We start from the raw sequence: 24,448 nt of genomic DNA on the forward strand, positions 1-24,448 counted from the left end.
GTGACAACAAATCTCATTACCTGGGGAACATTTTACAGGGGTCAGGTCAAAGGTCATGCAGAGGTCAAATTTTAGAAATGCATTTTCTGGACATCTGTAAGGGGTACAGTGCTCTAACTCTGTGACAACAAACTTAATGACCAGGGAATATTTTGGAACACTTTGCAGGGGTCATGTCAAAGGTTAACTGGGGTCAAATCATATAATTTCATTTTCTGGATATCTGTATGGGGTATGGGGCTCAAACTCAGTGAACATGGGACTCAAACTTGGTGACAACAAACCTCATGACCAGGGGAACATTTTTGGAACATTTTGCAGGGGTCAGATACCTCCAAAACACCAACATGCCCCAGCTAGGTTTGTGGTCTATGACCACCATTTGCCACTAGTTCACTCTGTATTTTAAGTCTCAGAAGCTATTAATCAAATTTTAATCAAATAATTCGAAAGTTAAAAAACAATAAGTAAACAAATTGAAACAAAAAAACCCTGCAAAATTACCAACTTGATACGACTCACATTGCACACACCCGACGAGTGATTGTTTTTATAACACGAATACATTTTAGTCATACGAGCAACAGCTCAATCAATTGGAATAACAACAACCCAAGAAATAATAAAAATATTATTCCCGGCGCTAAATTTGGAACGTAGTTACGTATACCATGCTTGTGTCCTTCCAGTATCAACTAGAGCTGATGTCCTTAAGTAAGAAGTTGACACTTCCCCAGTTTGTCTTACAGATGACCAGATGGTGAGTCGGTTGCATCGTGTGACTTAGTTCAGTCCAGCTTTCCAGAAAGTAACCTTCATTACGCTACAAGTTAAAATGCCCTTTTTAAGTTTTAAGTAATTCTTCTTGACAGCTTTAGCTTCAAGTTCCCAGTCCATGAGATGACCACTTCACCAGTTTGTCATACAGCTAATGACAATTACCCAAATGGAGAATCAGTTGCATCCTGTGACTTTGTTCAGTCCAGCTTTCCAGAAAGTAACCTTCGCCTGAGGCAATGGTTGTCAAATCTTGCCTAAACTCGACACCAAGATGCCTAAGAAAATCAGTTGAAATAAAGGCAAAATTCTGGGTGAAATTGTACTCAAAATTTCCTCAAAAATACTTGCTTAGGGTAGGAAAACAACTGTGCTGTGCTTGCTTTGGGTCCATTTCACCTTGCAAGCAGGTGTTAAACAACTTGAAATACAAGTGCACCCCTCCTGTCTGATGTGCCAGCCAGCTCATTTCAAAGTTTCATGATTGAGCATTTTGAGGGTTTCAGTTGTGTTATCTTGGTTGAATTGGCCAAAAGGTCGCAGCAAAAGATTTGAATATATCCTTGGACCAGATTTATGGGACATTTTGACTTAAAATGAAAGTGGATCATTTGATTTATGTATATCTTCTTTTTTAATACTTCCTTTAGGAATGGAACAGTTCTGGCCAGTGGAAAGATTCCCTAGCCACTGCACAGCTGCCACAGGCGTCACTTCTATATGTATGTGTGTGTGTCGAAGAGCAGTGCTTGAAAAAGCCACCCATGGGAATCCAAAGGTAAACACGATGACCGGAAGTCTTTCTTTCATGATGGCATCCCGATTTCCCTCCAATTTTGCAACTTTCGAAAAGTAAGCAGCATAATCAAAAACGAGAGTTTTTTGTTTCCTTTCCAGCTTCTTGGTTTCTGTTTGTGGTGTTTCGCTGTCGTTGGACCAGAAGTAAACCTGTATTGGGCTGTATCTTGTGGCGTAGATGCACCCATTGTCATATTGAACATGTAACCTGCAAAAGAAAGGAAGAAAGGGGGTATGTCAGGTTAGGTGCCGCTATTTGTCTGTTCTTCAGTCTTATGGTTACTTAGGGAAAATTATGTTACGATGGTTATTTTCCAAGGCCAATAACCATTATAACCGATACAAGGGCAAAGATTGAACACCGACTGGTAAGGTTGTTATATTGTCTGACTCTGATAATGCTTAACAAATAACAACTACTTACTATTGGTAATACAGTGGCACCAAACATTCTAAAACAATATTGACAGCCAATGCAAAGCTAACGATGGAAGCAACATTATGTTTTATAACTATTTTGATAATTTGCTATATTGTCCGACTCTAACTCGAATGATATGATTTACAACCAGCATGGAAAGATTGCAATAATTTTTCATGCCTAATGCAAGGCCAATGATGGAACCTTGAGGAACACAGTCCTCATATTCAGTGCTATGTTGTCAGACTCTAAAAGATTTACAACCATATTGTAAGTAAGTACTATACCAGTCATTTAAAGTAAGAAAAACATTACTGAGTAATTCCTTACCCTCCTATCATTTCCTGGCAAATGCTCTTGATAGTATCAGCATCGTCAGGGTTCAGTCGGACTGAAGGCAACCATGGCTTCGCAGGATCAGGAGTTGTCTTGGCCTCAAGAGGCAATGAAAACTTCACCGCATCCTCAGGTATACAACCAGGCCTGATACGGTCATGATAGATGACAAAGCCACTTGGATTGTGGATTTCATGGCGCCCATCATGGCTGATCTCAGTGCCACTTTTTAGTGTAACAGACAGATGCTTGTAGTAGACACGTAGCTGCATCCTAGCATGCCGTTGGAAAGTACCTATAAAGATGGTAAACAAATAGTCACCATTAGTGACTGAAAGTTAACACAAACCTGTATTTTTGTCATTAATAGAGCTCTAACAAAATATCATGCACTAATATACATAGGTATATGCACGTTCTGAGATAAAGCATTGCATTAATGACATGTTGCGGTTCTCAGACTACACTACCAAATTCCTATATTGCGGCCACTCTAGAGGTACACTCTGTCAAGCTACTTCATCATGTTCATTGTTACTAGGGGTGTGATTTTCGGGTAATTTTTTTTTTTTTTTTTAATTATTTATTTTTTCGGTTTTGGATTGTCCCTGGACCTAGACCTAAATGCTAGGATCATTCATGGTTGACCTAAAAAAAAAAATTCAAGATATTTTGTATTTTAATATGAAAATTGATAATTTGTATTCATGTCATACTCTATTAATGATTTCAAAATGCATTGAATTTGAATGCATTTTGATATCATTAATAGAGTATGACATGAATACAAAATATCAATTTTCATATTAAAAATACAAAACATCTTGACTTGAATTTTTTTTTTTTTTTTTTTTTTTTAGGTCAACCATAAATGATCCTAGCATTTAGGTCTAGGTCCAGGGACACTACAAAACCGAAAAAATAAATAATCCCTGGCTTAATTGTTACTCTAGAGTACCTGTGTAGGTACTCTAAAGTACACACTTTAATATAGCATCATAAAATAATGTGTTCATTGTATGATGATTGATGAATAAAATATGAATGAACGCATCAGAATCACATGTACAGTACAGTGAGTACACACAATGGTACTGGATTGGTGTACTGTACTGGTACCTATAGAGTAGCTATAAGGCAGCTGGGCAGTATACCCCTGGGTCGGCAGCAATAGAAATCTGGCACTAGGCAGTGTACTCTACTCTACAGATGTTTTTGAAAAGGATTTTATAAAAGATTTGGTACAGGCCCATAGCCAGGTTTTTTTGTGGGAAAGCTGATTTTGAAAAAGTGGAATTTTTTTTCCAACGGCCGGGGGGGTGCTGGAATTCTGTGAAAAGTGGACTTTCTTCCCCAAATTTAGACCTTTTTTGACCAAAAAAGCTTTAAAAAATCATTTTTTTGGCTCGCACCACTCGCAATTCCTTCAATTTTGGGACTTTTTGTATACTTTTGCATTTTTTTTTGGGGGGGTGCACCTGATTTGGTATAATTTGCAAGGCTTTGAAAAATGTTGGTGTGTACTCTACTGGTCCTTATTATTTAGAGACAACATGTAGGATACTCACAATTTTGGCCTTGTTCATTGTTCCTAGGTGATGCATGATTTGCAGAAGATGAATCAGGTGACACTGGATTGGTAGCAGTCAATGGTTGAAAGGCTCTAGGAGAAATAACAGAACCTGGCTCTGAGTACATTGCACCATCACCACTACCATCTGCCAGGAGACCACCACCACTCAGGAGCTGTTGATGCTGATAATCCTGCAGCTGATGCTGATAATGAGGTTGGTATGCTATGTTAGTTTGACTTTGAGCTGGTATTTCTGTACCTAGAACTCTACCAGATGCTTCTGAATACACTGCATCACTTGACGTTATGAATTGTCCTTGATATGTTTGATTGGTTCCATTAGGAAGAGCAGCAGCTTCGTCAGATGCTCCTGAATAGACATCAACGTTGGTCACAAAACCCTGCTGTTGCTGATGTTGTGCGTAGACCTCTTTGGTAAGCCCAGCAGTAGATGTCTCCATAGAATTTGCCGCATCATTGTATGCTTGGTGAGGTTGGTGCAAGAGCGTAGCTATGTCAATAGGCGCAAGACCTGGCATGGGTGATGCTTAAATCAAAGAAAATACATACATCATAAAAGATTAATGAAAATTGCCTAGAAGGGCCACACCCCGGGGCCACACCTGTTTCAGTGGTGATGCTAACATAATTAAAGGAGCGTAATCCAATCCTAATATAATTAAAGGAGCGTGGTCAAATCTTTTCATGTTATTTTCTATCTTACATTTAGGCCTAAAACAATGTTTCAAAATTTAGTTTGGGTAGTGTGTACAAACTAATGAAAATGATCAGATCCTATAATTTTCACGAATGTGCATTATGTCAAAATAAACATGTTGAAACTTTCATGTGGCATTTCATGTTAAATCAAGGTAAAATAAGTACAATTCTAAAAACTTCAGCAGTCCACCCCCACAAAACCTGCGATGTGTCTTTAATGCAAAAAGTACCAGTATGCTTATTTCAATACCTAGATTATTACCATCATCATCACCATCAGTGCCTCCTTTTTAGTGTTTATGAGCGCTGGCTGCTCTATTAAAGATTAAAATTTGTTCATCCTATTAACCAAGAAAACAAAGTATATTAATTTCATCATCATTATTTATCATCATCAATCATCACTATAAGGCCTAAAAAATTGTTTGATTGGCGTAACCTGACCGACCCTTAAAAAAGGCCCAACCCTAAACTTTTTTTCTTATTTTTTTGCAAAAAATATTTTAAAAAATTTTTTTAATTGAAAAAAAAAAAAAAAAAAAAAAAAAAAAGGGGCCAAAACCTTTATCAAATGCAATTTGCAGCTTAAAATGTGCAAAAAAAAAAAAAATTAAATGCCAATCGACCTACCCTAATTTTTTTTTATGTTATGCCAATCAAACAATTTTTTTGGCCTTATTGCCTTAAAGTTATTTCTACATACCTTGGCCACCTGGGCCTAGTAATTCAGTCAATTCATTCAGGTCATTATAAAGCTCCTTCAGAGACTCTGGACCTGGTGTAGAAAAAATGAAACACGTTTACAAGCAAGTTAAGGAAAAGGTGCAGATGTTTCGTTATTTTCAGCTCAAAAGTTAAAAATTCTTTCCAGAATTGGGCAAATTTACTGTAATTTTGAATAGAAAAAATTGAAAATTAGTATATTTTGGGTTTCTTTATGGTCAAATTTGGTATAGCTTTGGTGTATGTTTTCAGAATCCCTGCTACACAATCCAAAATGAAGAACCCGCACACTGGAATGAGCCGGGGGGCACATCGAAAAATTTTAGTGGGTATGCTCCCCAGAATTTTGAGGTGGTGAGTCTTTGGGAGCTGACAGCGTACCGATAAAAGAGGGTCTTTTGGAGCTGCGAACAAGTAAAATGGGGACTTTTGGAGCTGCGAACAGTCCAAATCAAGGGTCTTTCTTGGCTTTCTGTTTGAAAATCGCCTAAAAAAACCTTTCAGAGCTGGAATTATCAAAATCAGGGGTCTTTCGGAGCTCTATTTTGGTCAAATATAGGGGGTCTTTCAGAGCTGCGAAATCCAAAAAGGGGGGTCTTTCCGGGGAAGCATACCCGTATGGTCATTTGTGTTGAGTGCCCCCGGGGAATGAGGTAGTGCTGCAGATTTCATTTATGTGTAGCAGGACCCCAAGACATCGGATGATCAGAGATGTCACTCAGGTTCAAACGATTTCAATCTTCCGCTCTTCTCCAGCATGCCTCTGTTGCTCACTTGGTTAGAACGTCGTGCTAGTAATACGAAGGTCGCCGGTTTGAATCTAGCCAGATGCACTGTACTTGCTTTTCAACGTTTGTCTTCCAAATTCAAAGGTACAATATACCGATGGGGCTCAGCCATCAAGTGGGGGCTCACACATTTTCTGCCCCTGTTAACCCCCTGAACACTACCTGCTGATCTAACATTGCCACTGTAATGATTGGTCAATTACATGATATCTTCACTTCAATCAACATCACCCATCAAAATGGAGCTTTGTAAATAATTCATCCAATTTTTTGGTGTAGTGAAATTATTATAATAATGTTGCTGATTGGTCCAATTGATAATGAAAACTTCTTTTTCGGCAGGTAGTTCTCATGGGGTTAAACATGCAGTCTCACCTAGCACATGAAGACTCCCATCACACTCCATGCTTGTGGTTTCATCAGTCTGTGACTATAAGATATAATGATAATAAATATTTTTTAAAGATAATTTTGTTTGACGAAAATATGGCACACACACCCCCACCCACCTGATGAAAAGCCATGATTAAGTTTTTGGTTATCATAAAATTTGTAAACACATTGCAAACATTTTCTTCAAGCTAGGGGCCCGGGGCTAGGGGAAGGACTTTGGGGAAATACCACACTAAGTGAATAGTAAATTTGTAACAAATTAACAAATAATAAGGGCCTCCCTCACATTAGCGCCAATCCAGCTTGAAATGTTGGGGGGACACCTGGCCAAAATTGTTAAAAAGTGGCTGAAAAGAACAAAAAATGTGTCATTTTGCCGAAAGGTGGGGGATATTCCCCCCTGTCCCCCTGGGATTGATCATGCTCCCTCACTTTGTCCGGATGATTTATTTTACTTGGCATGCAATAACCATGGACATAAAAGTAGGCCTACTAATTACAGGGGTGGATCCAGGAATTTTCAAATTAGGGGGATACCGAGCCACCGAGGCTCGGCACCCACACAAAGTCAGGCGCCGCTCTGCCAAAATACATAAAGTCAGGCGCCGCTCTGCAAAAATTAGAGGGGGTGTGCGCCGGGTGCACCCCCCTCTAAATCCGCCCCTGAATTAGTACGACCATGGTATAAATAAGAACTGATCGAGTCATGTCTTGCTTGCAGCATGGACGTACTAAATAAGATAGAATAATAATAATCTTTTTTATCTTCTGACAATAATAATATAAATCTTAGTATGTCCATGCTTTCAGAATCGTTCAAGACAAATAAAAACACGGATCAAACTTATAAACTACTAGTAATAGTAATAATATAGTATATACATAACATAGTTAAGGGGGTACTACACCCCTGGCCAATTTTGTGCCTATTTTTGCATTTTTCTAAAAAATTAAAGCGCATTGGTGACAAGTAAGATATGTATATTTTATACAACTACTCAGCAGCACAGACAACAGTTGTGGAGTTAAAGTCCAAAATGAGGGAAACCCAATATTTGATCAATAAATCAATAACTACTTGCCTTGAGTCGCTGAATTTTCAGTGCAGTAGTTGTAGTCATTGCCCCTATAATATACATATCTTACTTGTCACCTATGCGCTATAATTTTGGAAAAAATGCAAAAATAGGCACAAAATTGGCCAGGGGTGTAGTACCCTTAAAGTATACTAGTATATCAACAAACCTCAACGTACCATTTTGCGTAGACCACTGGCAGAATTATGAAACCAGCTCGATGGTGAAACTATAGTATAATAGGGTACTATAAATCAGGGTTAGTAAGCTTAAGGGGGTACTACACCCCTGGCCAATTTTGTGCCTATTTTTGCATTTTCTCAAAAATTATAGTGCATTGGCGACAGGTAAGATATGTATATTATAGGGGCAAAGACTACAATTACTGCACTGAAAATTCAGCAACTCAAGGCAAGTAGTTATTGATTTATTGATCAAATATTGGTTTTCCCTCATTTTTGACTGTAACTCCACAACTGTTGTCTGTGCTGAAATAAAATTTCCAGTGCAATAGTTGTAGTTCTTGCCCCTATAATATACATATCTTAATGGTCACCAATGCGCTATAATTTTTGAGAAAAATGCAAAAATAGGCACAAAATTGGCCAGGGGTGTAGTACCCCCTTAAATATATTCAGATCTATTAAAAACCCCTGTGAAGTACGTGACGTTCATGTCAAGCCTTTCAAAATTCAACGTGAAATATTCCTGATTCCTGAATTATTCAGTGAATTAGAAAATGAATTTGAGTATTTGACAGCAAAAAGCTGTATATATCAACAGTAAATGTCTTCGAATTTCAGGTTGAGCACTTGAGCCACCATCCACAGCATTGACACACGGACAGTACAGATGTCAGCGCCAATGAAGTCGTGGTCTATTTTTAGAAAACGGGATTCCCGTATTGAAAGGGACGCACCATTTGACTTCTAGGGGGAGGGGGCTGGTAGTTGAGGTCGGAGCAATGTTTTTCCATGTAGTGCCTGATGTAGTGTTGACAGTAGCGTAGCCAGCGGGGCGGGGGGGCAAGGGGCAGAGCGCTCCCCCCACCCTTGACTAAAAAAATGAAAAAAAAGTGCCCCTCTGAGGCTCTGACTGAGTCTCTGACAATTGCCCCCTTTCTTCAAAAACTGCCAGCTCCCCTGGAAGTCAAATGGTGCGTCCCGAAAGGGGGGGGGGGAATTCTCTAAAATCATGAAAATAGAAAAAGAAACGTTCACTGAATCGAGCAAATTTTCAGTTTGACATGCCTGGGGTAAATTAAAATTTGAGGGAGGATTGGCAAATAAAAAAGCATTGAATGTATTGAAGAAATGATGTCAATGATATAATGAAGACAAAAAGAAAGACAAATTGGGAGTGGGAGAATCAAAATCAACATTTAGGGGGCTATCCGAAGGGGGGTCATAAATTTTTGGAAAAAATAGGGGGGGTCATAAAATTGTTGATGACGAAAATGTAGGGAGTCACAAGATGACCACAAATAGTGTGTTTATTTTATTTAAAAAGACTGATTTCAATACAATTTTAGCCTGTTTAGGGGGTAAGGTGGGGATCATAAAATTTACCAAAATAGGGAGGGGTAGCAATTCTATTGACGCCGGCTTTTTGTAAATTTGGAACCCCTCCCTTCAGAAGAAAAAATGATAGCCCCCCCATCCCCTTAGTCAATTATTCGTTATTCACCGTATCTTGTATTGAAATTGAATTAACCTTTGGATGGACCTAATCAGCATAGTCCTATCATGTATGCCCCTATATATTATTAGTGTAAATATTATCATCGGGGATATTATCAACTTAACAACAAGTTTTATTTCATTTTCATTTTAACAAAAATAATGTATTTACATCCAATGTATTATTAGAATCTATTAGATAGAATCGTATAATCAATTAGAGTAAATTGACACAGCAGTGGGATTTTTTTCTTCTTCTTTTTTTGTTTATAAATAGAATATCAGGATTATCAGCATACAAAACATGCATCGTTTGATATGACAATTTAGCCTATATTTAAAAAAAAAATGAAAATAGAAAGGGAAATTCTCCCAGGAATTCTCAACATGCTCAATTGCATGTCATTCATTCATTTCAATTTAAATTATGTATTACTCAGCATTCGGCAGCAAACACAAAACGTTTCAATGTCGGGGTATAAATGACATCCACATTTTTGAAAACTTGCTCCAAAACATTCTAAAATCTTTTAAAAGGCGTGGGTCCGGGGCGTGGGTCAACTTTTTTCAACCCTAATATTTTGGCAATGGCATATTTTTATGACAACAGGGCAGTCAAACTTGCTTTAATAGTGCTTCGGAGGGCACTTTGCCCCCGGGGGTCTTCGAAAATTTTTGTACGGGGTGTGCCACGCAGACTTTCGGATGCTGACTTTCTCTATACCTACTTTGTGCTGTTTTTGCTACCCATCAGTATACCAATTTTCAAGAAAAAGCACCCAAAAAGCACCCAAATTTGCCATAATTGGGCGCTTTAATGGCATTTTTGCCCAAATGCGCCCAATTCGGCGCATTGGTATCCACTGAAAACCCACCCATCGATATACCAAAATCGCTGAAAAGTACCCCAAAACCGTGGCACATCCCCGTATACCTTCAACCAGGAAGAACCCCCCCCCCGGGCTTTAAGCTGTCGATGTACATGCATATTTTCTCTCATTAATGTAGTGTGCACGTTAAAGAACGTCACAGGCTATTCGAAAAGAGCAGGGGATCATCCCGGTACTGTTGACTGTACTTCAAAAATACACTCATTATCTCTAGGTTCCAGAGTTCTCCTCGTCTGGATACAAATGTAGCGTTGAGGAGTATCAAAGCAGAAGCAGAAAATTATGACCCATAAAGCAGTATTCAGACTTTTTATTGTACGTAAAATATTGTATATGTAACATACGTTATTAAATCTATTGCCATTCTATTTCCAGTAATGTTTAAGTTTTAACGAATGTTTCATGACGAAAAAACGATAATATATTTCTGCTACATATTATATGTAACATATTATCGATTTTTCGTCATCAAACATTCGTTAGAACTTAAACATTACTGGAAATAGAATGGCAATAGATTAAATAACATATATATGTTACATACAATATTGTACGTCTATTATACTCGGAGTCTGTGGAGCGCTTAACGCGGCTAAGATTTAAGTGAGTTTTCTTCATTAGGCCTAGGCCTATACCTCATTAGTTTGTCTTTAAATCACCAGAAAACTTTTTTTTTGTTGACAATTTATAATATTTGGCAAATAAGAACCAAATTAAAATTTGTTGTGGGCAAAATAGTTTGAGAAAAGGTTTGCCAAAAAATATTTTACAATATTTTGAAAACATTTTTAAAGAAATAAAAATTTGACACTGATATGTTTATAAAACGTTTTGATCAACACCAAAACACGTTTATATACAGGTTTATGGGTCATTCTCTTCTCTATGAGTAGAATATTTTAAGGTAAAAATTTAAAAGTACCTAAAAATCCCCGCTCAAATCTTGAATTTTCGATGGAAAGTTAGATGAACATTGTAAAAACTTTGTCTTAAAATCCGGAAGAAGAAGATTATTTAATCTAATACTTAGGCCCTAATATCTATGGGAATGTCATTTACGTTACCGCGTTTTTTAATTATTTTTAACAGAGGCGTAGAATAAGACATTTGGGAGATGGAGTTTGGAGAAATTTTCTTGAAGTGTTATGAATCCAGCACCTTTTGGCGGCAAAATAAGTTTATGTACAAATGCACGCGAAGCACGCAAAAAATGTTGGCATATTGAAGCTAAACCGGTGAAATGTGGTACAAAAGTGGAATAAATATGGGGTTCCCAGCTGGTGTTGAACTAGAATAGTAGGCCTACAATTGAGAAAACGTGGGCCAAAAGAAGGGAACCAATTGATGTCACAGGTCTCAAAGTTTTCAAGTATGACGGGTGCCTTCCCTTTTAAGGGATTTTTAAATATTTCTATACCAATAATATGAATATTTATTGATCCGTTCTTACTATTACGCAATGCAAATTAATAATGCTCTCGAGTGTATAGCCATGGTATAGCTTTGCATGCTCCATAGATGAGAACCCCTACAGTAGCCTACAAATCGTGCGGTGTGGGGTATACATATAAATAGTCTTTGCTGGTTAAAACAATTGATCATAATAACATTCCTATTGTGTGTAGGCCTACTTGGTTTGTTGACACATGTCACCATGGCTACCAGAGACCAGAATGAATCATGTGAATAGTGAGGGTTTTGTTTCACAGATTTCTTACCATCTCGATCACTTTACCAGGAATCATATTATACCAGATTGCTATATAGGCCTGTATAATTTATATATTTGTACGGATTACTGAAGGCTTGTTTGAGGAGGTAAGTCAACTAGTTTTGAAAATATTTGATGAGGCCTACACTCTATGGTTCCAAGTGGATCCCCAAAAGGTTCTTAAGTTGCCATGTATATAGAACCTTTAATAGTTTTACCATGAACTAAATAGGGTTCGGCAAAGGTAACCATTCCAGACACATTGTGTGTTTTTAATGCAATATTGGTGCAATTCAATTTTGTACAAATAATGTAGGCATATACTTGGTTAATATTTTAATAAACCTTTTTATGAATGAATGAATGAATGAATGAATGAATGAATGAATGAATGAATGAAGGATTGTTGTTGTTACACCATTCTATTGATCACAATAATATATTTATTTGTTCTGCTTGACGATGCGTGACTCTATTTCCTACTTTGACAAATATCATTTATTGTGACCTGAACTTCAATTTGAAATCCATACAGCCCTCATGGAAGACGTGATCTTAATCTTAATCTCCCACACAGGGAGTGTAAATGGAGTCACCCATTCAGGTAATGAGGTATAGCACGTAAATAGGAAGAAGGAACACCCCATTTGAAATCCATACCCCCCCCCCCTGTCTGCAAGATTAAAGTCATGTATTCCCGGGGGTACATGGATTTCAACTGGAATTGCCAATGAGGACAATGCATAGCTATGCATGTCGCCCACACCACTCCACGCCATACATAAATTCTCCCAGTCACATTTCCCCAATATGAAATTTAAAAAAGTAAAATTTAAATTTTGCTTCTTTTAAAATTTGGCAGAGGCGGGGTTCGAACTCACGGCGCCGCTTATAATGCTCTATGAGCCTAGCGCCTTAGACCACTCGACCACTTGTCTTCATGGAATTCATTTGAAACTTATTTGAAGATATAATCGCAACTTCAATATAGGCATACCACGTGACAAGCAAAAGCAGAAAACGTACCATATTTTGGAATTTTATTTGCCTAAATACATTAATGTGTATTAATAGCGCTCAATTGTTGTTAATAAGACCATAAACATGATAAATGCGCGTCTATATGGACAATACATGATATCGATTTTGACACGTGCTCTCACGGTGTCAGTACATTTCCATGGTCAGTAAAATACTATAGAGGAACATACCATTTTTCTTGTATACACGTTCGATGTTTTTATCAATTACATAAAAATTCCATTTTAGACCCCAAATGTTTTTTCAGGAAATAAAAGATTAGATTACCATAAAAACGAAACAGTAATCTTTTGCCGGGTCTAATGTAATATTCACATAGGATTTTCAACGTTTTTTCTATCCTTATTCTTGCTCAATTAAAAATTTTTTTTGGCGTATATAAAATTGAAATAAAATTCTCTGCCTCTTAAACGGCATCAAATGCGCCATAATTGGGTATCACGAATCGTTATATATGATGTGCAGTTAATATTCATATTTTCTTTTATACAGAGGATGCTTCAGTTTTGACAGGAAAAATTTTTTCTTGAAAACCCTCTCACTCGGTTATTTTAAAAAGGTAACCACGCTTCCCTAGAATGTGCAATAAATTAGCATTAAAATTTTTCTTATTCTAACAGCAAGCGTTTCTAGAATGTATTTTGGCGAAATGTGGTGTGCATGTCGCCCGTAAAGTTATATCCAAGCATTCTCAATATACTTTGATTTACCACAGTTGTTGTTGAATGTTTTCAACCATACAATTGTCTTCATTGTGTTACATTTTGACGCCATTTATAGGCCATCATTAAATTCATTCAATTATATTTTATTCATCAATTATCATATCCATCATGATTCTAAAAATATAATAATAAAATTTAATTGCAAGAATATTTACAAAATTGATCTAATAGAAAAGTACAGAAAATAATTAAATTGAATACAATGATATAAATAATGTGATTATTATATTAATAAAATAACTGAGGTGTAAAGTATAACTAATATATTCCAATAAATAACAATAGGCCTATAACCCGTCATATTTCAAGCAATTTACAAATTCAATTGTGTCAATGACTCTAATCAAGCATGCTGCAGGCATGATTTAATGATAATGATTTAATTGTAGGTCTCGTGATATTGGCTTTAATACTTGCGGGTTTTTTTGCATGGTTTAAGGGCTCGGTCACCCACCTTTGCACATTATTATGGTTTGAATTTTGATGAATCCAAGTGTGTGAAAATATTGGATCCAACACATAGGCCTAATAATGATAAAATTGGATGCTTTTCACCCAATATTTATTGGTCTCGCTATGAGTTTTAAAATGTTGCACTCGACTACGTCTCGTCCAATATTTTAAACTCATAGCTCAACCAATAAATATGGGCTCAATCGATCCAATTTTATATCAATATTTTTTGTGAGACATCATGGACATGAGAACACATTACTAGGCACATCAAATTGCATTCTGAATACGAGGAATACCTTGCTGATAACATTGTTTTTTAATTCGCGATATAGGCTATGGCAAATTAGACTATTAAAATTGAATTATTTAACATTTAACAGTCCTCAGAGTAAACTAAGACGTTATAAATCTAATGATCATGTGCTTAAAGTTTATATAATAAATGTAGCTGGGATGAAAAGCCGACCATCATTTATTATAAGAAGGTATAGGCCTATACGCGAAGTTTCCCAAAAGATCTACAATTTTTACGTAGCATTAGATTTTATAAAGTTTACTTCGAGGACTGTTAAATGTAAAAATGTCAATTTTAACAATTTACCATAAAATGTGTATTATATTATAATCCAAATTATTTGATATCAGGACATTCATCGTATTCAGAATGCTATTTGGTGTGCTCTCACAAAAATACTGTGCAAAGGTGCAGAGCCCTTAACATTTACCAAAAAGTAATTTATGCATACAATATTATAGGCCCTACTTATTAGAATCATCGTGTGAAACCATTATTCTATTAATAACGCGATGCATAAAATCGAAACCCGCTCCTGCAATTTACATTCCAACAATTGATTACATTGATTGACACAAATGTTAATTTAGAGTAGAATCACAATGGATATATCCAGAAATTATCAGCAAACCCTTAAGGGATCTAGAATGAACGTTTATGGCGTTTCGACAGTATTTTTTGTGGGACATGAGAGCACCTCAGACGTATCAAATTGCATTCTGAATACGAAGCATGTCTTTCTGATATCAAATAATTTTCATTTTTGAAATTCACGATATAATACAAATTTTATGACAAATTATTAAAATTTGATATTTTTAAATGTTTGATATATAACAGTCCTCGAAATAAATTTTATAAATCTAATGATATATTCTTAAAGTGTATGTAGCTGGGAGGAAAAGCCGACGATCAATTGAAAATTGTTACCTTTTATATTGAAGATATGGATTTTTTTTCCCAAAAAGACATTTTTTTTGGTGTTTTGGGAAAAAATCCATATCTTCAATACGAAAGGTCAAAATTTTCAATTGATCGTCGGCTTTTCATCCCACCTACATACACTTTAAGTATAAATCATCAGATTTATAAAGTTTACTTCAAGTACTGTTAAATATCAAAAATATAAATTTTTAATGATTTGCCATAAAATGTGTATTACATTGCGAATTTTCAAAAAATCAAAATTATTTGATATGATATCAGAAGGACATTCTTCGTATTCAGAATGCAATTCGATATGTCTGATGTGCTCTAATGTCCCACAATAAATACTTTCCAAACGTTCATACCCCTTCCCTTAATCAAATGCATGCCAAAATGAAACCAAAGAAGAAAATCTTTTTGCCTGGGTTTCATCATCTACGTTTAATGTTGTTTAAATTTTGTCTTTATTGTGTAATTTTGGCTTCGTAAAGTAAGTTGAACTAAGAAATGTGAAACATTAGGAATTTACCGTATAATTTAATTATGTTTTCCGTCAGTAGGTACTTTCCATGTTCTTCAAAAAAATGAAAAACAAACTGATCAGCCTGGAATTCCCCTTTGTTAGCTATTTTAATGCAAAATGATCAGCTGTCGTCTTGAGGGGGATTAATAGCCTAATGCCCGTAATTTGTGGCATAGGCCCAAGATTTTCCTTCCCTCTTCTGACATGTCTGAATATTATTAGGCAAAAAAACCACAAAAAACATGAAAAACATGCAGTCATCAGAAAAAAAAATAAAGAAATTAGTACTCTTTGTAGACAATTTTTCATCATGAATATGGAGAGGCTTTTCAAAATTGTCATAATCATGCCCTTTTTTGACAAATGTACAAAATAGTAGGTGCCATCGATTTGACTGAAAATCATATGCGACGGAAGAGGGGGTCGCGTCCTCCCTACATTTTGTAAGGGGGTCGTCCCCCTACGAAGCACAACAACCTAAAATAAAGCAATACATGCCCTGTACATATGACTTTTTAGTACGAAAAACACCGTTTTGGGGCCAAATAGGGGGAAATTGCACAATTTTCGCGCACAGTACACATGAAATAGCAATCCACACCTAATTTGGGGCTAACGGTCTGAAATTGCATTGACATTTTTCGCTCGCATCGCGCGCCCAAACTGAAAAGTCCCAGTCCGGAACAAAATATGCTCGTCCCACCATCCTAAATTAAATGCTTCCAAAACGAGAACGGTACTTCCAATCACTCGGTTCCGATATATTTTGTGTGTTTATGATTGACAAGCTTTATTTGCACTTTACATGCCCAAGCGTCAAGAGAAACAGTAAACATTGGAACATGTTAAAATCTATTGTGTCAAAACGAAAGTTTACTTTCTTATCGATATTAGCTAGCAAAATATCTGCTTAAATGTGTCTGACCAGGGTGTTTCCCGCACTTTAGACACCAGTCAATATATTGCTGTAATGGGCTATTCCAGAAAATAGATGCACAACCCATGATATAGAGGAGTTCGAATTTCCGAACTTTTGTCCAGTCGTGACTGTTGGAAATGCAGACTTTTAAAGTGTCCAAATGCAAAAAAAAAACCAGCAGAAAAATAGATCAAATCAGAAATCCTCAATCTGAGAATTCATTTTGGACATTTCTGTGATGTTTCCTTCATAAATCCACTGCTGTTTATCAAGTTGTGATGTTAATGCATCTACATCGTTTTAATAATAAACACATAACATTTATAATTTGCGCTTTAGAAAGAGCCAGGAAAATTAACATTCAATATAAAACATCTATACAGTGGCGTAGATTTCTTTTTGGCATTGGGGGGGGGGGGGGGAGGGGAAAAAAATTGAAGTATAGTCAATCGAGCACCTTTTTGCGACAGAATATTTGTATGGTTTCGTGCGCGAAAATTTTTAGTATTTTGAAGCTAAACTGACGAAATATGGTGTGAAAGTAGATGAAATGCGCGCGAAGCGCGCGAAATTTTGCACTTTTGGGGCTAAAAATGGGCAAATATGAGGTTAATTTGGTCAGAAACCCATTATCAGGCCCATTGGGGGATGATTGTATGGACCACCCCGACAAAATATTGGGGGGTAAATCCCCATCTCCCCGGGATCTACGCCTATGCATATATATAAAAGGTGGCCAATCATAATATTAAATAAAAATACAAGTTGCGATGCAAAGAGGTTTTCATACAGAACTTATCAAAGCAAACTCGTTTAATACGAATCGTGTGAAATACTCATTTATGTGATGTGAAACATACAAAACTAGAAAGTTCAAGGGTTTATTTACTTTAGTACAAATCAACCAAAAACACCAGACCTGCGAAAGATAAAGGGTTGGGTCAATTTAAATTTGTTCAGTGTGAATATGCTGACAATTGCAAGTGTGCTACTGGTAAAAACACAATCAATATGCTAATTACTTGCATTGTAATTAACACGATTTCAAGTGTTAATTAGCTGTTTGACAAAGCCGATTTAGGTGTTGTACACCACGCAGAAGGAACGATTATTGCCACTCTTTTAATTGACTGCTGAACAGCAACATCGTTGACAATAACTACTCGCATGTGGCTGGATGTGCATTGTTTTAATTTCAATTTGTTCAAATCAGCCAACAATTTTGTTGTTTCATCCTGGGATTTCATCTTGACACTAAATTGATTGAAATTGATTAGGTTTTCATCATCTAGACATTCGCGTTGTCAATGGTTATTGATGACAGTGACGGAAAATAATGAGTCTTAATTTTATTAACAACTAATGACAGCTTGATGATCATGCTCGAATTGAATCAAGCCACTGAACTTCTTTATTACTAAAATCATAAACTGATCTTGTTGGCTTCAATTCTGTTAATTGTTTTTAAACTAACGGCAATCTGCACCTATTCTGAAGATATCGTGGTCTTGATGGCATTATTTTCTTCTTTCTCTTCAGGGAGACCCTTCATCAACATGGGATACGACATTGAGCGATTTGAAGGAACTGTTAACGACGGACTCCTCTGTTCAATCTGCCGAGATGTTTTAGAAGATCCTTTACAAGCCCCTTGCGAACACGTGTTCTGTTCCACGTGCATTCATGGTTGGCTCGTCCACGAGCAAATATGTCCTGAAGATCGGCAAAGTCTTAGCGTATCCGAACTAAGACCAATTTTCCGCTATATGAGGAATGATTTAAATCAGTTGCGTATCCGATGTATCAACGCAGAAAACGGATGCGATGTTGTATACGCTTTGGAGCACATTGCGAAACATGAATCGGAATGTGGATTCGGACGCATGACCTGTCCGAATGGCGTATGCGGTGCTCAGTTGGAAAGACGGGAACTCGATGCGCATCTTGCCGTATGTGAGCATCGAACAAGAGTATGTTCAAAAGGATGCGGTTTGACGATTTTGAACTCGGAGATAGATTCGCATAATTGTGTTGCCGAGTTAAGGATGGAGTTAGAATTGGTGAGATCAGAGACTATTTGTAAACTTGAGGAACAGAAACACGAAATGAAGCTGAGATTGGATTCTCAGCGGACACACATGGTGCAGAAAGTTGGTGGCATGCATCAACATATTGAAGAATTAAGAAGTAAGAATTCCTGTCTTTCTCCCCCCCCCCTGTTTTTTTGCATTCCTAAAAAACTTCACAGAAGCGGTTCCGTTCAACCATATGAAAATCTCTTAATCCTCACTCACATTCTTGCCCTTGTTCTCGCTATATTTCTATGTCTGCTCTCGTCTATAGGTCCGGGGGCACTCACTAAAATGGGTGATGGGAGTGAGCGGTCACATCAGACCCACATTTTTCAACTCTCTCTATCCAAATTACCCCTTTTTTGTTTTACTGTTAGCAAACGACATTAATCGCTCACCGAATGACAAGGGTTTTTTCTCTAGAAAATCTAAAATTAAAATAAATCAGTATTTTTTGTCAAATGTTTCATATTTTGATGACGTTTTGAAAAAGTTTTGCATAAAAATGTTGCATAAAAGTTTTGCATAAAAATCCGGGATAAAAATGTTGTCAATTTCTATAATTTGACAATATTGTGACCCAAAAATGTTCCCAGTCGATCTCACAAAATGTTTTTGACCTTCTCACTCAATGAAAGCTTTTTTTTGATGTCAAATCTCACCAAAAGACTCTACTTTCGAACTGGTGTGCCCACCGTCATCCCTGTCACTTTTAAAATCGTAATCCTAAATGTACTAACTCCACCCCCCTGGCTCCATCCTCGCACCACAGATCCTGAAAATGCGCTGTGCTCACACTCTCTCTTTCTCTGCGCACTCAAAGCTGAAAAGATTTAATATACCAAAGAACCTACATTTTTAGAGTATTATAAAGCATTTCCCTTTAAAGGTTTTTTTTTCATACGAACACGTAAGTTTTTCTACATGTAGTCTCAGTCAATATTGTATGTATATTGCTACTGTTAACAAACCCATAGGGTTTATTGACTCTATGATTCATAGGCCCAGGTCAAACAACTTTTAAAGGAATGATTTTACTTGGCACTTTGGCAGACTTCCGTCGATTTAAACATGTTAAATGTCCAGGGGGAGTTTTTATTTAACATTAATTTTGAGGTTTCTTTGTTGCCGGGCTTTGTTGTAAAATGAACTATACATAATTTGCGAGTCTTTTGCGGTAGAACAGACGTAAATCCACCGGGACAGATTTAATTCAATGAACTTTGCTTGATGATTCAAATAAAAAAAAATATTACAGATTTCATTCATTGAACTTTGCTTGATGATTCAAATAAAAAAAATATTATTCTGATACAAAATATAGCAAATACAAGTAGTCATAATAATAATAACACTAATATTAATAATAATAATAATAATAATAATAACACTACTGTCTGTTCAATTAGCTTAGATTCTTGAATTTTTAAGATATTTGAAAAAATAAAAACTTGTGGCCAAAGTCATCAAAGAAAAGTGTTAGCACAGCTTTAGACCTAACGTGATTTATACTTTTCAAATTCCCAAGTTCAATTTAAAACCCCATTTCTTTTCAATTTTGCCTCATTTTGGGCAGTTACTTGGGTCCACCGAAAGGGTTCGCGACCTTTTTACAAATCGAGTGGGACGGTCCATTCTCAACTTAGGACATAGACCCTATCCAATTCAGCAAAACAATCTGTCCACCAATCTGTCCTGTCATTTCAATTGTTATACCGTTCCGGTTATTGGATAGGTTCTATAGGTGATGATGGTCCACCGGTTTTTGTTACACAAAATTATATGGCGCGAGTACGTTTTATGCATAACATTATTCTGAGCATTATTTTTTCCTAAACAAGGACATTAAAATTATGGATTTCGTTCTCATTTCAACTGGTTTACAATGTAAATTGAGTTTTGTTTAATACCACCATTCCTTCCCAAGAATATCAGCATTCGCTTGACATTTTCAGATACAGTAACTTTACAAGAAATGTTTTCTGCAACCTGATTGTTTTAAATAATATTTTCTTGTATAAAAGTTCTTTTGTTTCACAGTTTTTTCAGTTTCTATTCAACAAACAAAACGAAATAACAAATTGAAAATAAATGTGTAGTTTTATAATAGGCCTATAATAGGCCTACACCTTCTCAGACCCATTCTCAGACCCATTCGCACAATAAATAAATAAATAAATAAATAAATAAATAAATAAATAAATAAATAAATAAATAAATAGATAAATAAATACACAAGGAATGTATTTATATAAGCTGGGCCTATTTTACAAAACCTTAGTTCCCATAAATAATAACATAATGTTTCGACAGTAGGGTTTCAACACAAATTAGGCATACTGGCAAATATTTTGCTGGACAATACTTCCTGATAGGATGGTCGAATAAATACCATCTCTGCGCATTGTGACATTCGTCCCCATTGCTATAAATGGATTGATTCCAAAAAGTTTATGGTACCCGACGTTCTACGGCTTTTTATAAAAAATATCGCGGAAAAGACCAAAATTGAAAAGAAATGGGGTTTTAAATTGAACTTTAGAATTTGAAAAGTATAAATCACGTTAGGTCTAAGGCTGTGCTAACACTTTTCTTTGATGACTTTGACCACAATTTTTATTTTTTCAAATATCTTAAAAATTCAAGAATCTAAGCTAATTGAACAGACAGTAATAATAGTGATGATAATAATAATGATCATCAAAATGTAGCAAATACAAGTAATATTAATAATAATAATAATAATAATAATAATAACACTAATAATAATAATAATGATAATAATAATCATCATCAGAATAATAGTAATAATAATAATAATCAGAATAATAATCAATTTTTCTACTACTACTAGAAAATATAAATATAGAGTAGGCCTATATATACTAAAGAATAATAACAAAAATAATAGTAATAATGCTATTAATAAACTGGTAGTTCAAAATGAATGTAAATAATCCAAAAATCTCAAAAGAAATAAAATGACCAAATAAATCTCTTTGTGATATTTAAAAAAACCAATCATTTTCTACGTTTGTAGATTTACAAGAGAATAATTCATGATATACCGTAAAGTGCAGCATATAAGCATACATTTTTTGGAGCAGTTGCTTCATGTTCGACGTTCATCTCTGTTTTATAAAATGTTTCATTTTTGGCAATTTCTGATTTCAATATATAGGAGGCCTACTGTGCCACATATTTTTTCCAGACAGGGGCAATATGTGGTGAAATCTGGGAGAAGGGGGAAAATCAAAAATTTTGCCTAAAAATTGAAATTAATAGTATGTGTGCAAAAACGAACCACCCATGTCCTGGACGCTTAATTTCTTTCTGCAACCATAATGGGCCGCAATATATCACTAACCGCATAGTCCGAGGCAAGGTTCATTATTGTCAGGGTTAGGGTCTTAGGGTTAAGGTCTTATGGTTAGGGTTAGGGTAGGGTTAGGGTTAGGGTTAGGGTTTAGGGTTAGGGTTAGGAGGATTATATTCGTATTTATTAGTACTAATATACTAGTAATAGTATATTGTGTGTATGCACTTTATTCCGTAATCAATAAGTATCATAAACAAACACCTTTCTGGCACAACGAATCATAGCACAGTCGTGTAGGCATTAGACTATGGATACATAGGTTGTGGGTTCGAACCCCAGGTAAACCGTTGTAGAATTTTAATTCTATTGATTTCTTTTTATTTTATTAAATAAGAGGAAATAATAATGGTAATAAACTCGTGTTATATCTAGCCTCATAGGCATATAATTACATGTATGTACTATGTGTTATCGCATTGCGGCCCATTATGGTTGCAGAAAGAAATTACGCGTCCTGGACTTGGGTTGGTTTTTGGATTTCACATGCTCAATAGACGGATGTAGAGAGAGGATTTGTGTTGTTCTTTTATAAATATAGGCCTATGTATAAGCAACAATTTCCCATGCTTAACTCAATTTAGCCAAAGTATGGACTTGGGTGGGATTTGTATTCAGGTATTCATATATTAACTCTTTCCACGCGGGTGTCGACTGCAGACGACAAATAAAAAAATATAAAAAAATCAGCATGAAAAATGCATTGAAATGAGTACAAACAAGCCTAGTATTGGTTCAGTGGTTCTTTAGATAGCTCTTGATATTTTGAGAAAATATCTCAAAATCTGGAGTTTTTATGTTGAAGGCTATGGCTAGCACGCAGAGCATTAACAAAATGATTTCCACATTATTCTTTTATAGGTCAAGTGTCACATATGCAGCATGACATCCGGGTACTAAATGCGTCCGAGAGAAAACGACGACAAGACATGGAACGAATGGATCTTGAAAAGCGTGAATTATTGGAAGTTTTGAAATCACTCAAAGAAGAAATGGAGACATCAAAAAATAACTGCCGAGTTTGCCATGGTACAAGTAAAAAGGAAACACGTATAACTGCTTTGTGACACTCTGGTCATGATAGGCATTTTACCAGACATTTAAGATATCATCAACATGTATCAGCAGAGAGCACAAAATGTTTTCAGGATTATCCGCAAAATATTAGAAAAGGTTGCCAGAAAATGTTTAAATGTCTGATTAAAGGGTACAAAACGTTTTCATAACATTCAAAATTTTTGAAAACTTGCAGCAAAATATTCTGATGTTATTTTTCAGCATTGAAGAAATAGTGTCAAAAATGTTTGCTAAAAATATTTCACAATAACATTTTGATAACATTTTAAACTTTATGACCTTTATAAAACCTGGCATTTGAATAATGTTATTAGAACATTTTTACCAAAATCAAAACACAACCTGTTTATAACATTTTGAGAACATTTTCGTGCTGGATAGTGCTCCTAAAGCATAGCATGTTTACTAACCTCCAAGTGGTGCTCTTGTTCCATAAAGCTCCCAGAGCATAATACATTGAAAGAATCTCAATTCTGCACAATATACTAGAACATGAAATCAGTTGCGATCAAGTATTTTGAAAAAGGTCATTCAGTCATGGAGCAGGACTGAATGTTTGCCGAAGGAGGACAATGGGTTATTCCACCCCCTATAGAAGACACAACCTTAATCCCCCACACAGGGAGTGCAGATTTCAAATGGAGTCATCCATTCAGGGAACTCCATTTAAAATTCACACTCCCAGTGTGGAAAATTAAGGTCATATCTTCATAGGGTGTATGGATTTCAACTGGAAGAGTGAGAATGTGAAACATAAAGGTCTACTTTCACACTTGTACAAACATTTTGCTGCAAATTAACCAAATTTATCAACATTTGTCAATTTTGCTGCTAGTGGAAAAAAAGTTACAACATCAAGATTGGTTTGAGGAGTTTAAAAGGGGTGTGTGCGGGAGTTCCAAATGACCAATAGCCAAAATGTTCACTTTTGGTATAGCGATACTACATTTCTTTCCACTATGGATTTTATGAACTTATTTAAGAACTGAAATGTTCAATATTGCCAATGTCACCATCGCATTCAATCTTAAGAAACAAATAGGCATATACATTATCAGGACTGAAAAAATGCATGAAAGCACTATTCCAACATTTAACAGTTAAAGGTTGCTCTATAAAAGTGAACATTTTCATGGATTTTAGGGCAGAGCC

General features: G+C 35.9%; 2 protein-coding genes across 5 annotated transcripts; one reads left to right on the forward strand and one right to left on the reverse strand.

Moving 5' to 3' along the window:
• Positions 1 to 397: 397 nt before the first annotated feature.
• LOC140146728 (uncharacterized) lies at positions 398 to 7,872 on the reverse strand. The gene is made up of 6 exons (XM_072168601.1): positions 7,785 to 7,872; positions 6,512 to 6,566; positions 5,329 to 5,400; positions 3,901 to 4,452; positions 2,327 to 2,627; positions 398 to 1,783 (listed from the first exon to the last, which is right to left on the reverse strand). The coding sequence occupies exons 1-6, from the start codon at positions 7,785 to 7,787 to the stop codon at positions 1,369 to 1,371; spliced, it is 1,398 nt and encodes a 465-aa protein (XP_072024702.1). The 5' UTR covers positions 7,788 to 7,872; the 3' UTR covers positions 398 to 1,368.
• On the forward strand, positions 4,004 to 23,716 carry LOC140146730 (E3 ubiquitin-protein ligase NRDP1-like). Of its 4 annotated transcripts, none has more exons than XM_072168605.1 (3): positions 4,004 to 4,119; positions 18,311 to 18,958; positions 23,081 to 23,715. In XM_072168605.1, the coding sequence occupies exons 2-3, from the start codon at positions 18,328 to 18,330 to the stop codon at positions 23,284 to 23,286; spliced, it is 837 nt and encodes a 278-aa protein (XP_072024706.1). In that variant the 5' UTR covers positions 4,004 to 4,119; positions 18,311 to 18,327; the 3' UTR covers positions 23,287 to 23,715. The 4 variants fall into 4 exon arrangements, with proteins under 4 accessions (XP_072024706.1, XP_072024705.1, XP_072024707.1 ...); XM_072168604.1 differs by lacking the exon at positions 4,004 to 4,119 and adding an exon at positions 4,237 to 4,340 and having other exon boundaries at positions 23,081 to 23,716; XM_072168606.1 differs by lacking the exon at positions 4,004 to 4,119 and adding an exon at positions 11,744 to 11,992.
• Positions 23,717 to 24,448: the final 732 nt, after the last annotated feature.

This window comes from Amphiura filiformis, chromosome 2, assembly GCF_039555335.1.
Source record: "Amphiura filiformis chromosome 2, Afil_fr2py, whole genome shotgun sequence".
In the NCBI taxonomy this organism is placed as follows: domain Eukaryota; kingdom Metazoa; phylum Echinodermata; class Ophiuroidea; order Amphilepidida; family Amphiuridae; genus Amphiura; species Amphiura filiformis.